This window comes from Dermochelys coriacea, chromosome 7 (assembly GCF_009764565.3).
Source record: "Dermochelys coriacea isolate rDerCor1 chromosome 7, rDerCor1.pri.v4, whole genome shotgun sequence".
Taxonomy (NCBI): Eukaryota; Metazoa; Chordata; order Testudines; family Dermochelyidae; genus Dermochelys; species Dermochelys coriacea.
This window is the reverse complement of record NC_050074.1, coordinates 123,899,959-123,913,892: the sequence shown is the minus strand read 5'-3', so window position 1 is coordinate 123,913,892 and position 13,934 is coordinate 123,899,959. Positions and strand designations below refer to the sequence as shown.

The following is a 13,934-nucleotide window of genomic DNA, read 5'->3' as shown; positions in this document are numbered from 1 at the left end:
GGGTGGCTCCCAGCCACAGCCCCACAATCCAGCTCTGAGCTGGAGGCCGCAGGAGAGGCTAAAAGCCCTACTACTGCTGCCGCTCCACTGGCTGGGGGAGGGAAGGGGAGCATTGCTTCCAGCACGCTGCTTGTGTAATGACCCCCGTACACCCTGGGCCCCCCCGGGGAGCACTCCACGACCTGGCTCCCACTGTAGGTTGTTAACCTGGGGGGGGCACCCCATGCACTTTACAGGTACCTGGGTTCAGCCAGCCCCTGGCATCTCACAGTAGGGCAACAGCCTGTGGGTGGTGCTCACACTGCCCCCCCATCCACCCGTTTCCCCCCCCCCCAACACACACATCTCTTAAAAACAGAGGGGTGGGTTTTATTAGCACTTTCCTCTTGGTTTGTACAAGAAATTTACACAGCCTGAGAACCAGACAAGGTCAGAAATAAAGTAAAAAACAAAACAAACCAAACCACAGCGGCTGGCGCTGCCCGGGGCAGGGATGCGGCTTGCTAACAAGCGGATGGACACAGCGCTGATGTTCCTTTGGTCTAGTGCCAACCCTGCCCTTTGTGCCAGGGCAGCCGGGCACCACAGGGCTGATGGGGGGGGCTGTTTTTAAATAATTTGATTAATCCTGTATTGTACGTAGCACCCCACACCCCCCCGGCACACACTCCCCTTCAGGGGCTTTGGCTGTAGCTGGAGGGACAGGCAGATCAGGCTGGGGACAGTACCAGTGGGATGGCAGCTGCCAGGCTGGGCACATCAGATCCCAAGGGGGGGGCACAGGCTGGGCACAGCAGCTGCCCCAGCCCGGCAGGCGCCCCCCCAGCCCTGGCTCTCCAGCTTCCCTGTGTTCCTGGGCGAGGGCTGTGCCTACAGATTGGTATCACCATGGAACGAGTAGGCCCCAGGAGTGCTGGCACCTGCGGGCAGGATGGGGGCCCAGGGAGGAAGGGCTGGAGCAGCCTGCCCCCCTGGAGGGAGCTGGTGCCCACGTCCTTGCTCAGCATGAGGGGCAGCTGCCCCATAGGCAGGCCCAGGGCCTGGCTCAGCAAAGTCCCTGCCTGGCTGCGTAGTGCCCATGGGGCCATTCCCAGAGCAGCCTGGCACCCGCCAGGGAGAAAGGGGCAGCTGATCCATGGCCCTATGCAACAGCTCAGCCTCTGCCCGCCAGGCACCACACAGCCCTCCCCCTGCCCACAGCATGGCTGCGTTTGCCTTGCCACCGGCGGGCATGGGGTGGGTGCTGGGCCAGGCTGGGGTGGGGCAGTGAGCAGCACCCCCTGTAGAGGTGCTCTCAGTTTGGGGGGGGGGGAGAAGCACCTGCCAGGCAGAGGCAGACGCTGGGCCAGAAGCAAAAAGGCAAAGCCAGGCTGGGGCCAGTTCCGCATGGGATGAGGGCAGAGGGTCCCACCCTGAGCTGGGGCTGGCTAGCAAAACAGGGCAGCAGGGCCCTGGCAATGGAGGGCCGGGGCGGGGGTACAGCTCGGCACACGGGATGACAAGGCAAAGGGCGGAGGTGTGCGCAGACCTCCCGGCCGAGCAATGGGGAGCGGAATCACCATGGACGCTGGCTAATGAATTGCTACTGCACCCAGGAAGCCCGGACACCTTTCTGTAGGTCCTACAAAAATAGAATACATTTGAATGGCACAGAAACGAAACCCTGCAAAGCCGGGTGTTTGAAACGCAGAGGGGCAGCCAGCCCGGGCAGGACGCAGGGAACACTGAGCCCAATGGGCCATGGGCAGGGGATGCCAGGCATGGGGACTGCACCCAGAGGGCAGAGCTGGGGGAACTGGGCAAAGCAGCCTTGTTCACAGTCCACTAGCTCAATGGGCACCTGGAGGGCATAGCTCTAGCTGCAAGGCATGTGCCCCACTCGGTCTTTGCCCTGCCTGCTAATACAGCCTCTGTGGGGAGCAGGCCCACAAAAGGGGGGAGCCGGTTTTCGAAGAGGAGCATGGAGATCCCAAGCCCTGGGCTGGACCCTGCACTGACTGGGCAAATCTGCAGCCTGCAAGCCCCCTGGGGGTGGGGGGTTCAGAACAGGGGCATGGCCAGGGCAGGGCACTGCTCTCACAGCTGGCACCGCAGACCGCCCCTGGGGGAGCCCCACCTGAAAGCAGGCTGGCAGGCAACACGCTGCAGGACTGTGCCACCGAGCCTGGAGTTCGCGCCAGCCCCTGCTCAGCCAGTGAGCCTGGCAGCCACGGAAAGACCCGGCTCTCCCCGGCAGAGGGGGGCCTCCCTCCCACGCCCCAGCCCCATTACCACACCAGAGCCAGCCGGGGTGGGGGGGCGTGACCAGCACAAGGGGCCTTGGCTTGGGGAGGCCAGCAGTCCTGCCACCTCCTCACAGCTCAATGGAGGCTCTGGGGCGCGGCAGGAGAGGTGACAGGGCCCATACAGCAGAGGGATGATCCCTGCGCCCCCCCAGCCGGCTATGAGCAGGTGCCGCTAATCCCCTCCCGAGCACTAACGGGATCAGCTGTTAATCGGCTCTTCCCAGCCTCAGGCCCAGCTCCCCTTCCCCCACGGACCAGCCATGGGCACAGCCTGCCCCAGTCAGCGAAGGGCCCCTATGCCAGCTGCCCCCCAAGCAGCCAGCTAACAGCCATCTGGCGGAAGGGGCAGGGTCTAGCTCACGAGGCAGAGAGGGGGCAGCCGGCACACACACATCCCCGGCTCAGATCTCGGTGGCGGTGATCTCTTCGAAGCAGATCTCGGCCCCGTGCAGGCCGCACTCGTCCAGCCGGTGGCCCTGCAGCTCCAGGCTGAGCTGGTGCAGGTGGTGCTCCAGCTCCCGGTTGCGCCGGTACATCTGGATGTAGTTGTGCTGCAGCTGCTTCTGGTAGCCGATCACCTGGTCCTTCTCGCCCTGCCAGGTGAGCCGCTCGGCCTCGAAGGCGGCCCGCTGCTCCTGGCCGCGCCGGCGCTCCTGGAGCAGCTCGGCCCGCAGGCCCTGCAGCGCCTCGGCCGCCTGCCGCTGGCCCTTGGCCTCGTCGCTGGCCCACAGCAGGCTGGGCTCGGGCGCCTCCGGGCAGCGGGGCTGGCGCCGCGCCCCCCGCAGCCCCGCCACCTCCTGCTCCAGCCGGCCCAGCTTCTCCCGCAGCAGCTCGGCCTCGCTCTTGTGGCGCTGCAGCTCGTTCTCGCACACCTCCAGCTCCAGCGCCCGGGTGCGCGCCGCCTCCTGCAGCCCCAGCGCCCGCTCCTCGCCCGCCTGCCGCTCCGCCCGCGCCTCCCGCAGCTGGGCCCGCAGCAGCAGCACCTCGGCGCCCCGCTGCGCCAGCTCCGCCTGCGACTCCTTCAGCTGCTGCTTCAGCAGGGAGATCTCGCCCGACTTCTGGCACACCTGGGGGATGGGGAGGGGGGTTAGACCGTGCGGCTGGCCCTGCCCCAACACCCCCCCAAAGGGCTATGGTCCCCCCAGCCTCCAGAACCTCCCACCCATCCACCCACCAGTGGGGCTGCCCGAGCCAGGCCCCGCCCCTTCCCCCCATGGGGTGGCCCCTAGAACCAGGATCCTGCCCCTAAGCGACACGTTTGCGAACGACACATCGTCCTAAACCAGCCCCCGGAACTGGAGCTGCCTCCCAACGGGGCAGCTTGGCTTTTGGAACCAGTACCCTCTGCACCCAACGGGGCAGCCTGCAGAACTAGAAGCCCCCCCCGCACCCCACTCAACCAGAGTCCTCCGCCAGCCCCCTGCGACCGGCTTCCAAGACGGTGAGGTGAGTAGGTCTCTCCCTCTCTACGGGGAGGGAGACGAATAAGGCAGCCTTCGGAACCAAGCCCCACTCCCCCTCGAGCCGCAGAACGGGAGCAGGACACATGGGCGGCTGGGGACCTGCTCGGAGAGCCCTCGAGTCTGAGCTCCCCAGGGCCGGGTCCCAGCCAGATGCCAGAAGTAAGGGGGCGGGGAGGGGGGGGGCGTTTTAGAGCCTAGAGACCTCCCCATGGCACGGCCCAGGCTGCGGGTTCTCCTGGTTGTTGGGAGGTGCCAGAGTAAGACACATACCAACAGGTCTTGCCCAGAGACCCTCCTTTATGCTGGCCTGGCCTCTGCCCTATCTGGAGGGCCACCATCTCCTGGGCCTGCTCCACCCCAGCCAGAGAGTAGCCCCGAAGTCACTCCTAGGGCAGATCTCCCAGACAGAGGCAATCATTAAAAACTGCCCAGGACGACGAATCTGGCAGAGCCCTGGGGGAACGGTTCTGACCGTGAACTACCCTCCCCATGCAAACGTCCAACTTGACTGGCTAGCATCACCTGCCAGCCATCGAAGGGCATCAGCCCCGGCCCTGCGAGGCCGGAGGGCCCACCGTTGAGTATTTGTTCCCCAGGTGGGTGTTTCTAGACTGGGCTCGAGTACCCCCCTCGACCTTTTCTTGGCGGAACTGAACTGACAGCCCCGCGAGTCTCACCATCCGGGCTCCAAGGGCCCCGGCCAGCTGGGATTGGAGCCAGGGGTCCCGTCCCACCCGGACCCGGCTCACCTCCCACTTGGTCTCCTCCAGCCGCGGCCCCAGCTCGGTCTGCTCGCGCTCGAAGGAGGCGCACCTCTTCTCCAGCAGCTCGCGCTCCTGCAGCAGCTGGGCAAAGTCCTCCTGCAGCTTCTTCTTCTCCTGCTGCAGCTGGAAGATCTGCAGCTGCAGCACCTGCTGCGTGCGCTGGGCCTTCTGCGCCGCCTGCTTGACCTGGGAGGCGTAGCCCTGCCGCAGCTCCTCCATCTCCTGCTCACAGTGCTTCTGCTTCTCCTCGTACACCTGGGGCGGGGGAAGAGCGTCACCCGGGGGGCCCCGCGCGGCCACGGCCCCCAGACTCTGCCCGGCAGACCCAGCGCAGCCCATGGGCTGCCCCTGATTGCAGCCGTCCTCCGCTAACACTCGGGGTGCCCTGCACCCACTACAGCTCCCAGCATGCATTGCATCACCCAGGCCTGAGCACCTGTGGAAATGCGGTTATGGGAGACTACAGCTCCCAGCATGCATTGCGTCACCCAGGCCTGAGCACATGTGGAGATGCAGTTAGGGGAGACTACAGCTCCCAGCATGCATTGCGTCACCCAGGCCTGAGCACTGTGGAGATGAGGTTATGGGAGACTATAGCTCCCAGCATGCATTGTGTCACCCAGGCCTGAGCGCCTGTAGAGATGCAGTTATGGGAGAAGCAGCCGTGTTAGTCTGTATTCGCAAACAGAAAAGAAGTACTTGTGGCACCTTAGAGACTAACAAATTTGTTAGTCTCTAAGGTGCCACAAGTACTTCTTTTCTAGTTATGGGAGACTACAGCTTCCAGCATGCATTGCGACGCCCAGGCCTGAGCGCTGTGGAGATGCAGTTCAGGAGACTACAGCTCCCAGCATGCATTGCATCGCCCAGGCCTGAGCACATGTGGAGATGCGGTTATGGGAGACTACAGCTCCCAGCATGCATTGCGTCACCCAGGCCTGAGCACTGTGGAGATGCGGTTACGGGAGACTACAGCTCCCAGCATGCATTGCGTCACCCAGGCCTGAGCACTGTGGAGATGCAGTTATGGGAGACTACAGCTCCCAGCATGCATTGAGGAGGTTGCACACTGCATGCTGGGTGTTGTAGGCTTCACGGGCTGCCTGTTCACACTGAGAACATGGGGCCCCACCGAGAACCCTGAGACCTGCACCCTGCCTGCCTTCCCCCACGGGGGGCCCCCGCTCAGAACTGGCATTCTCAGGCCAGGCCTGCGGTGCCCCTGCACCCCAGTGCAGCTCTGCCGAGGTTACAGCAGCTCCAGGCTGCTCAGCTGCACGGCTGCTCCAGCAGGGGGAGCTCCGGCGCGCAGAAGGCATTTACTGCCTGCACCCCTAGGGGGCGCTCACAGCAATTGGGCTCCAAATGCACCAGCCTGCCACCTGCCCCTCCCCCACCTCAGCCCTTCAAACACCAACCCCCCACAACCCCTCATGCATCCCATCCCCACCTCTGCCCCCCCACACATCCCCTCTCTCTGCTCACCAGCTGGCCTGTCCATCCTTCCCAACTGCCCCCCACATGCACCAGCCCCCCCAGCAGACACCTCCTAGTGTCCAATCGCCCCCAGATGCACACTCCCAGAGCCCAATTGCCACCCACATGCCCAGCCCCCCACGGACACACCCAGCGCCTCCGGCCGCCCGCAGTGTCAGGACTCGGGCGGGGGCTGGGCTCTCCTGCCGAGCCGGGTACCTGGCAGATGGCCACCTCGTTGTCGTCCAGGCTCTGGCGCAGGTGCTGCAGCTCCGCCTCCCGCTCCCGCAGCTTCTCCTCCAGCTCGCGGACGAGCAGAGCCTCGTCGCCCTCGACGGGTGAGCGGGCGCAGGACCCACCGTCGGAGGAGGGGGGCCCCCGCCCGCTCAGGGACCCCGTGCTCTTACTGGAGGAGGAGCGCCCGCTGTCCGAGTTGGAGGGGCCCACCAGGCCCCTGGAGCCCCGCTCCGGGTACCCGCCGTGACTGTCCAGGCTGAGGTGACCTATGCAGACGGTGCCCGGATCCGGTGGCTGGCTGCAGCCCGTGCTGTAGGTCGGCAGGCTGGAGAGGGAATTGCGCCCCGAGTCCGACAGGGTGCCCGAGTGGGCGCTGTGGCGGCAGCTCAGAGAGTGGTGCTTCTCGGCGCTGGCCGCAGCGGTGCCGCCCAAGAGGTGGGAGAGGCTGGCCTGGCTCTCGGGGACCGCCGACACCCCGGGCCGCGGCACCACGTAGCCCGGCAGCGAGGAGTTCCTGCCCTTGGGCACCACCGGCTTGAAAGCCGTCGGGCGGATCAGGGTCTTCTCGACGTTCTAAAACGCATAGAGCAGAGACTGTGGGGTGGCAGGACGGGGGCTGAGGACGCCCCCCCCAACCCACCCACCCCTAGCACAACACAGTGCCACTCCCGGCAGGTGTTCAGACCCAGCCCAGCGCCCCAGGCTATGCAGCCTGCCAGGAAACGTGGCACCTTCTGATCAACACCTCATCATAACCCTCCTCAGGAGGCAGCGTGGCCTAGCGGATTTTGACTCAGGACACCTGGGTCCTAGTCCCGGTTTGGCCCCCATCCCGCTGGGTGGGTGACCTTGGGCAAGTCACTGCCTCACTCTGTGCCTCAGTTTCCCCCTGTCAAATGACAGTAATGCCAACCTCCTAATGTGCTTTGGGTTCTCCGGCTGTTACGCGCTGTCCGACAGCGTGGGCTGGGGACGATGCCGGGATCCACTCCCCAGCCAGGAAATGGAGTCACAGAGTGGGCAAGTGATTTGAGCAAGGTCACCCAGCCAATCAGCAGCAGGGCCAGTCCCCGCAAGTCTGGAGGCTTGCTCCCAGAGGCTACACTCCCTCCCAGAGTGTGGGGTAGAACCCAGGAGTCCTGGCTCCCAGCCCCCTTCCTGAGCCCCCGGCCCACGCCTTCCTTTGTTCAAATACAGACAGTGAAAAGGACATTTTTTCCTCAGTTGAAAACTGTAAAGTAGCAGCCGAATAAGGAGGCAGGCAGGGGGGCTGAGATCCAGCCCGGGGAGCGAAAGCACCCCCTGCCAGACCCCCTACTGGAGCACAAGCTGGGTCTGATGCCAATACGAGAAACATCCACCAGTGGCAATTCATTTTACTTCGCCAGTTGGCCCAAGCCCCATGGCTCTGCCTGGGTGATGCGGGGTAGGAGGGGGGCTGTTCCTTCTAGCCAAGCTACGGCCTTTGGTTTTCACGGGGGAAGCATTCCAAATTTTCGGTTTCCTCGATGAAAGCAGACACAGATCATCCTCTGTGTGGTTCCCCCTTCCCCGCTGAAATGAAGGGGGGAACCCCCCCCCCGAAAATAGATCATTTGCTAAACTGCCCTCCTCTGATAAGGGCGGGTCAGGACCAGTTTGGCAGATCGGGGCCATTGGCTCGTTTTGAGCCAGATGCCCCCCTAAAGCCATCGCTGGCTCCCAGCCAGCCCTGGGCCTCCAGCACACAAGGACCCTGGGCGAGGGGGGTCTCGGCCCAGCTGCCCACAGCGCAGAGGGCCAGGATAGCAGGAGTTCTGGGTAGACTCAGCAGAGAGGTCAAAGGCCGAAGGGGCCGCAGGGACCGAGCCCCTCCTCTCCGCATCCGCCCCCCATCCCACCCCCTCGCCTGGCTGGGCCCCTGACCCAGAACCTCTGGCCAGCTCTAGCAGGCTAAAGGGGTCAGCTGGGGTTGCCAAGGTGGACCAGAGGGGCCCAGGGCAGATCAAAAGCCACTCAGCTAGGCACTGGCAGCAGGTTAGTGTGACCCCAGAGTTGCCCATAGCTCCTAGTAGCCCAAGGGGGCCTGGAGCAGCTGGCACAGCAAGGGCATCACCTGGTCTCCTCAGACACCACCTCTCAGCTGCTGGCTTTGGCATCACTCTGGCCTGCCCCGCAGGAGTACGCCCCTCCAAGAGGTGAGATGACCCAGCCGCCATCGATCCCTATCTCTTCCCCATCCCCAGGCCACCCCCTTCCTGTGGATGGGGCTCCCAGCTCTGTCCCTAGTTCTCCAGGGGCACAGCTCACCCTGCAATGGCCCTGCCAGGAGATCTCACCAGGTTAAAGGATTCCTGGACCAGAGCCTGTGGAACTCCTTGCTGCAGGAAGGTAGGAGCCATATTCTAGGGCTGAAGCAATGCCACCGAGCCAGGTCAGGCTGGGAAATAGCTTTTACCAGTCACTCTGGCTCCCTGGCACTCCGCTCCACATCCTGCACATGGGACCTCCAACCCTCAAGGCATGGCACATTCAGGGCAGTGGGGGGTCACCTATGTATCAGGAAGTGGGGTATCTGCTGCCCAACAGGGGGTGTCACCTGTGGGAGGGATTTAAGAGCCATGTTCCCTGAAGCACGAGCCAGCAAACCAGCCCTGAGCCCCAGGAAGCGAGGCAGCCAAGGGCCCCAGCTGTCCAGGGCCCAGCGCCAGAGCACCAGTGATCACCCTCCCAGGCGGGCACCAGAGCTCCCACACCTTGGCCTGGAAACGCCCGGGGCCGTCCTCGCCCTCAATGGGCACCAACAAGTTAGTGCGCCCTGGGTCTGATGGGGCAGCAGGGGGCCAGAAGAACCCACATCCCCTATAAGAACAGGAGCACTAGGGATCGGCGGCTCCCACTTACACTAAGCAAACAGGGTTGCAACAACCGCCCAGGTGGACCTGGCGAACTAGGGCCAGTGACAATGAACCTCCCCCAGGGCAGAGGGGAAGCCAGAGGCGCCTGCGGGTTCAGTGGCATTGCCAGGTTAATTAACCCCATCTCTGCAGCTGGAATGTGGGGAGGGAGGCAGGTCCCCACTAATGCCAGACAGCTGCCCGCTGCCTATGCAGCTACAGGACGCTGCCAGCATGCCAACGCGGCAAAGGAGCAACCAGGCAACAGCAGGCACCAAGAACAAGTACAGGGAGATATGATCACCGCAGCACATGGCCTGCAGAACTCCCAGCTACAGGAGGGTAGGGGGTTGGACTAGGCTCCCTTGGGCAGCTCCTGCCCACCTGGTGGCACCACTAATGATGGCACAAATACCAAGTAAGGAGGGGAAAGCACCGTTGAGTGTCAGGGTGGAAGCCCATGACGGGGGGGGGTCAGGAAGTAACTAGATCCCCACCCTCCCCATGGACAACTGAACAGGTCAGGTGTATTGCTGGGGCTGAGGGGTGACTGTCTCTAGAGCCGTAGGTCTTGGCCACTGCTGGAGGCGGCATGCCCAAACCTGGTCCCCAAAGGCCTGGCCCAGCAGGGGGAGGGGATGGACTCAGCCCAGCCACAGACACCCCCCGATCTTCACCTTCTCCAGCTGCCCGGAGACGGGGACCAGCCTCGGGGGCGGTCCCCGGATGTGGCTGCTCCGAGCCCGCTCGTCCCGCGGCTCCTCGGCGTCGCTGCAGGGGCTGACGGGGGACACGGCCTCGACCCAGAAGTCCTCGCTGGCGTAGGCGCCGTGCCCGGACGCCAGGCCAGAGCAGGGCTTGGGGGGGGGCAGCCCCTGGAGGGGCTGGTGGAAGGGGCCAGGCACGGCCTTGCATGGCCTCTCGTGGCAGGGGCGGCCGGAGATGAGGCTGCTGACGCTCCCCATGGCGCCGCGGGCAGAAGTGGGCGAGCGGGTGCTGGCGCGGAGCCGGGTGGCCGCCTCAGAAGCGGGCTCGATGGAGACGGGCCGGGTCTGCACTATGGCCATGGTGTGGGGGCCTCAGACGGCAGGGACCACGCAGGCAGCCTGCGGGGAGAGAGGGAAACCAGCACTGAGTCCAGCTGGGAGAGAGCCCGTGGGCACCGCTGCCCCCCTCGCCCACTGCCCTCCCATGGGGGCACCGCTCCCCACCTAACTGCAGGGGCACTATCCCCCCCTTCACTCACCGCCTTCCTGCAGGGCCACCGCTCCCCACCCCCCACATCGCCCACCTTCCAGGGACACCAGCCCATCGCCTGCCTGGGGGGCACTGCTCCCCATCCCCCCCGCCTATGGGGACCCCACCGCCGACAATTGCTCCCCACCCCCGATATCGCCTGCCCAACTGCCAGGGAAACTGCCCGCTGCTCCCCCATCACTGGAAGAGCTGGGGGGAAGCCCAGGGCTGGGCTAGCAGGGGGCTGAGGGGCACCAGCAGAACTGGGGGATGGGGGGGGCCAGGGCTGGGCTGGGCTAGCAGGGGGCTGAGGGTCGGGATTGAGGGGCACCAGCAGAGCTGAGAGAAACAGGGTGACACTGAGAAAGGGGAAACGCAACAGACTCTCCAGGAGAAGCTCCCGGGTGGGGGGGTCCCCCAGGGAAAGGGGTGGCCCTTTGCTCAGCCATCTAGTCCTGGACAGGACAGAGCTCCTGGGGGCAAATAACCCAGCCCTGATCCAGGTGGGGATGGGCTAGATGGGGCAGGGAGGGTTCGGGGGACCGGCCCCTGGGACCAATCTTGGCCTGGCCAAAGGCTGATGTAACAGACAATGACTCTGTCCCTGCACCCCAGCCTGGAGGGGGCATTGGCAGCACCTCCCTCCACCCCCCCCAAGAGCAGATTTCCCTTCCCTAAGCCAACCCTGGTGGTGGGCTGGAAACAGAAAGTGCCTGGTCCCCTGGCCAGTGGTTCAGACTCACTTGGCGTGACTGATCCGCATTGATTCCACCCCCGGCGCCAGCCCAGCCCTGCCCCACTCCACCCCACCACGAGCCAGCTGCGGGCAAGGGGGCCCCTGGGCAGAGACAGGGAGGCTCTGGTGGCTTTCAGCGCCCCCATCGCCTGCCTGCCCCGCAGTCACCCCCCTTCACCCCAGACTCCCCATGGTCGGGCTGCCACAACTCACTGTTCATTGAGGAGCTGCTCAGGTTGGCCCAGCGCCATGCCCGCGGGGCAATGGGTCAGAAAAGAGATCTCCAGCCCCATGTCTCCTGTGCCCTCAGGCCACGCGCGCCTGCTACAGCCATGGCCAGCCCAGGGAAGACCCACACGCTACAGCCCCAGACCCTGAAGAATTCACACCCTCCCCCCCATATTACAGCACACTGGGTGTGAGAGAACAGGCACGGCTGGGGTATGGGGGAGGCTAGCACAAGGGTCACCAGCTGGGCCGACCCCCCTGGATTGCACTGGGCACCCCAAAGCCAGCCGCACGAGTCGCAGCAGCTCCCCCCAGAGACCCGCTAGCACAGACCTGCCCCCTCCATGCACTGGGGACATGTGACACCCCGCCCCCCAAGTTGGGAATAAACCACTGACGAGAACCAGGGAGCGGAGCCGAGGGGTTGAGCTGCCCTGAGCCGGCTGGGAAAGCTCCTCACTGAAGCAGGGACCTGGCAGCCGCCAGCCCCTTCCCTGGCGCTCCCCGGAGGACTCCTGGCAACGTGGGCAGGATTCTGACCTGGCCAGGACCTCGGCAAGGCCAGCCACATGCTGCTGGCCCCGGAGGCCCACCGGGACAGGCCCAGCCCCGCCGACCACCAGCACAGGAGAACCGCGCCCTCCTGTGAATCACGGAGCTGGCATCCAGCTTCACCCACAAGGACGGCTGTGAGCACGCAGGGAGCGCGGGAGACGTGCCCACGCCCCGGCTGAGCACTGATGCCAAGCCGGCCTGTTCCTTACGCACCCTCTGGTAGCGCTTGAGACAACTTTCTCCCCCTCCAGCCGGGTCACCACCAGCCCAGCCCTCCCATCAGCATAGAGGCTGGCGCCCATACGCCCACGGCCCAGGCTACAGCTGGCTCCGAGGACCTGCAGGGCCTGGGCTCACAGCTGCCTTGCTCCCCTCTCTGGGGGGCTCCCCCACCCCCATCTCCACCCCCCTCCCAGGACCACACGGCTGCAGTGAGGAGCCCACCCAGCCGATCCAACACAGGTACAGAAGTCGGGGGTCTGGGAGGGGACCCACCTCTCAGCCCCAGCCAGCCAATAGCCCGGTCCTCCAGGGCGTCCGGGGCCGGCGTGAGCCAAGCTTGGGGCTCCGTCCAGCCCACAGCAGGCAAGGGACTGCAGTACAGGCACCACCGGGTCACTGGCGTTCCCCTCTGCCCGCCAAGGCACCAATGACTGGGCCATGCAACCAGCGGCCTCCAGGCCCCTTTGGGTGCCAGTACGCAGGGAGGGGCTGCCCTGCTGGCCAAAGGTCCCTGAGCTTCTGGGTAGCTCGCCACCATGCCACACACGCCCGCTGGGTGGGGGGAGCCTGGTATGGGGCCCCGTGCTCCTCCCTGCATCCCCCGAGGCGACTGCTCTGCCCCAGCCCCGCTCCTCCCCTGACCTCTGCATGGTGCTGCCTGCACCGCTCTGCCCCAGCCTCCCCCCCCCCAGCATGGCCCCCGCCTGCACCGCTCCCACCAGCTGTCTGCAGAGCTCAGGGGAGAGTCTAGGTTCTGCCCTGTCCCCCAGGGGCTCCCATATGCCAGTGGCACAAGCCAGCTTCCCTGCCTGGCAAATTCAGGCAGCCCACGAGGCAGAGTCTGCTCTCCCCACCCTGCCAACCAGCCATGGGTCAGGGTCTCTGAGCAGGGACACCCCCCCTCCCCACGCTGGGACTGGCTCTCTGCACCAGCAACAGGTCTGAGGCCTGGACATATTCGGAGCAGAGCCCGACTCCTCCTGGCCCAGCCCAGGCACCAGGCACGGAGCAGCCCTTTAAACCAGCCCTGCTAGGACCATTCCCAGCCCTACGTCCTCCCCTACTGCCGCGGGCGTTTGTACAGAAGCCGGATCTTCATTCCTGGCCTGGCTCCTGCTGCTGCATTCCCCCTCTGATGTCAGGGTCCTCTCGTTCCCGGCATAAACAGCATCGCCCGACAACCGGCCCGGGCTGGGCGCGGATTAGGAGCAGTAATCCAGCAGCAGCCACTCAACTTGGAGGGGACAAAAGAGAGTTTTCCTGTAAATGCCCCTGGCAGAGCCACACCTGAATCAACAGCCCAGAAACTGGGGGGCACCTGGATCCCAACTTCACGGCTGGGCCGTCTGAGCCGAACCGAGCGCCCCAAGCACCCCAGAGCCGCCACCGGCAGGCCCAGCCAGAGACAGCACCAGGGCGAGAACAGAGTCTAAGCAGGAAGGGTTTTCATCAGGAGGGAAGTTAAGGGGATTGTCCAGGGAACCCGTGAGCTTGTGTTTCTTTAAATCAGAGCGGGGCGAGCGAGCTACAAACCTGATCCAACACACACAGCTGAGCGCGCGCCGGCCGCAGGGCCTGCTTCGTTCGCTCGCTTCGACACAGCCGGGGAGTCGCGGGAGCTAGAACCCCACGAAGCGGCAGGGAGCCAGGGGACAAGGTCTCTGCACCAAGAGGCCAGCGCTGCCTCTGCTGCAAGGACCTGGCCTGCGGAGGGTGAGCCGGCTGGCAGTGCGTGGACACACACCGCTCTGGGAGCGGCAAGGCCCTGTCCGATCAGAGGGAAGACGGTTCCCCCCAGCCTGTGTGACCGGGGAGCTCAGGTGGGCAGAGCTCGAGTCCACACTTCACATGGGCAC

At 65.0% G+C, this 13,934-nt stretch overlaps 1 protein-coding gene across 5 annotated transcripts in view; it reads right to left on the bottom strand.

The window, feature by feature from the left end:
• Positions 1-348: 348 nt before the first annotated feature.
• LZTS2 (leucine zipper tumor suppressor 2) overlaps positions 349-13,934 on the bottom strand; it is a 45,208-nt gene continuing 31,622 nt past the window's right edge. For 2 of the 5 annotated variants that reach the window (XM_038410683.1, XM_038410682.2), the window contains exons 2-5: positions 9,779-10,207; positions 6,208-6,798; positions 4,498-4,767; positions 349-3,352 (exon numbers count right to left, since the gene is read on the bottom strand). In XM_038410683.1, the coding sequence (XP_038266611.1) occupies positions 2,687-3,352; positions 4,498-4,767; positions 6,208-6,798; positions 9,779-10,168 (1,917 nt within the window). In that variant the 5' untranslated portion in view covers positions 10,169-10,207 and the 3' untranslated portion in view covers positions 349-2,686. Of the gene's footprint in view, positions 3,353-4,497; positions 4,768-6,207; positions 6,799-9,778; positions 10,208-11,286; positions 11,589-12,351; positions 12,669-13,160; positions 13,313-13,934 lie in introns of those variants that run through there. The other 3 variants (XM_038410684.2, XM_038410688.2, XM_038410687.2) reach the window with 3 other exon arrangements.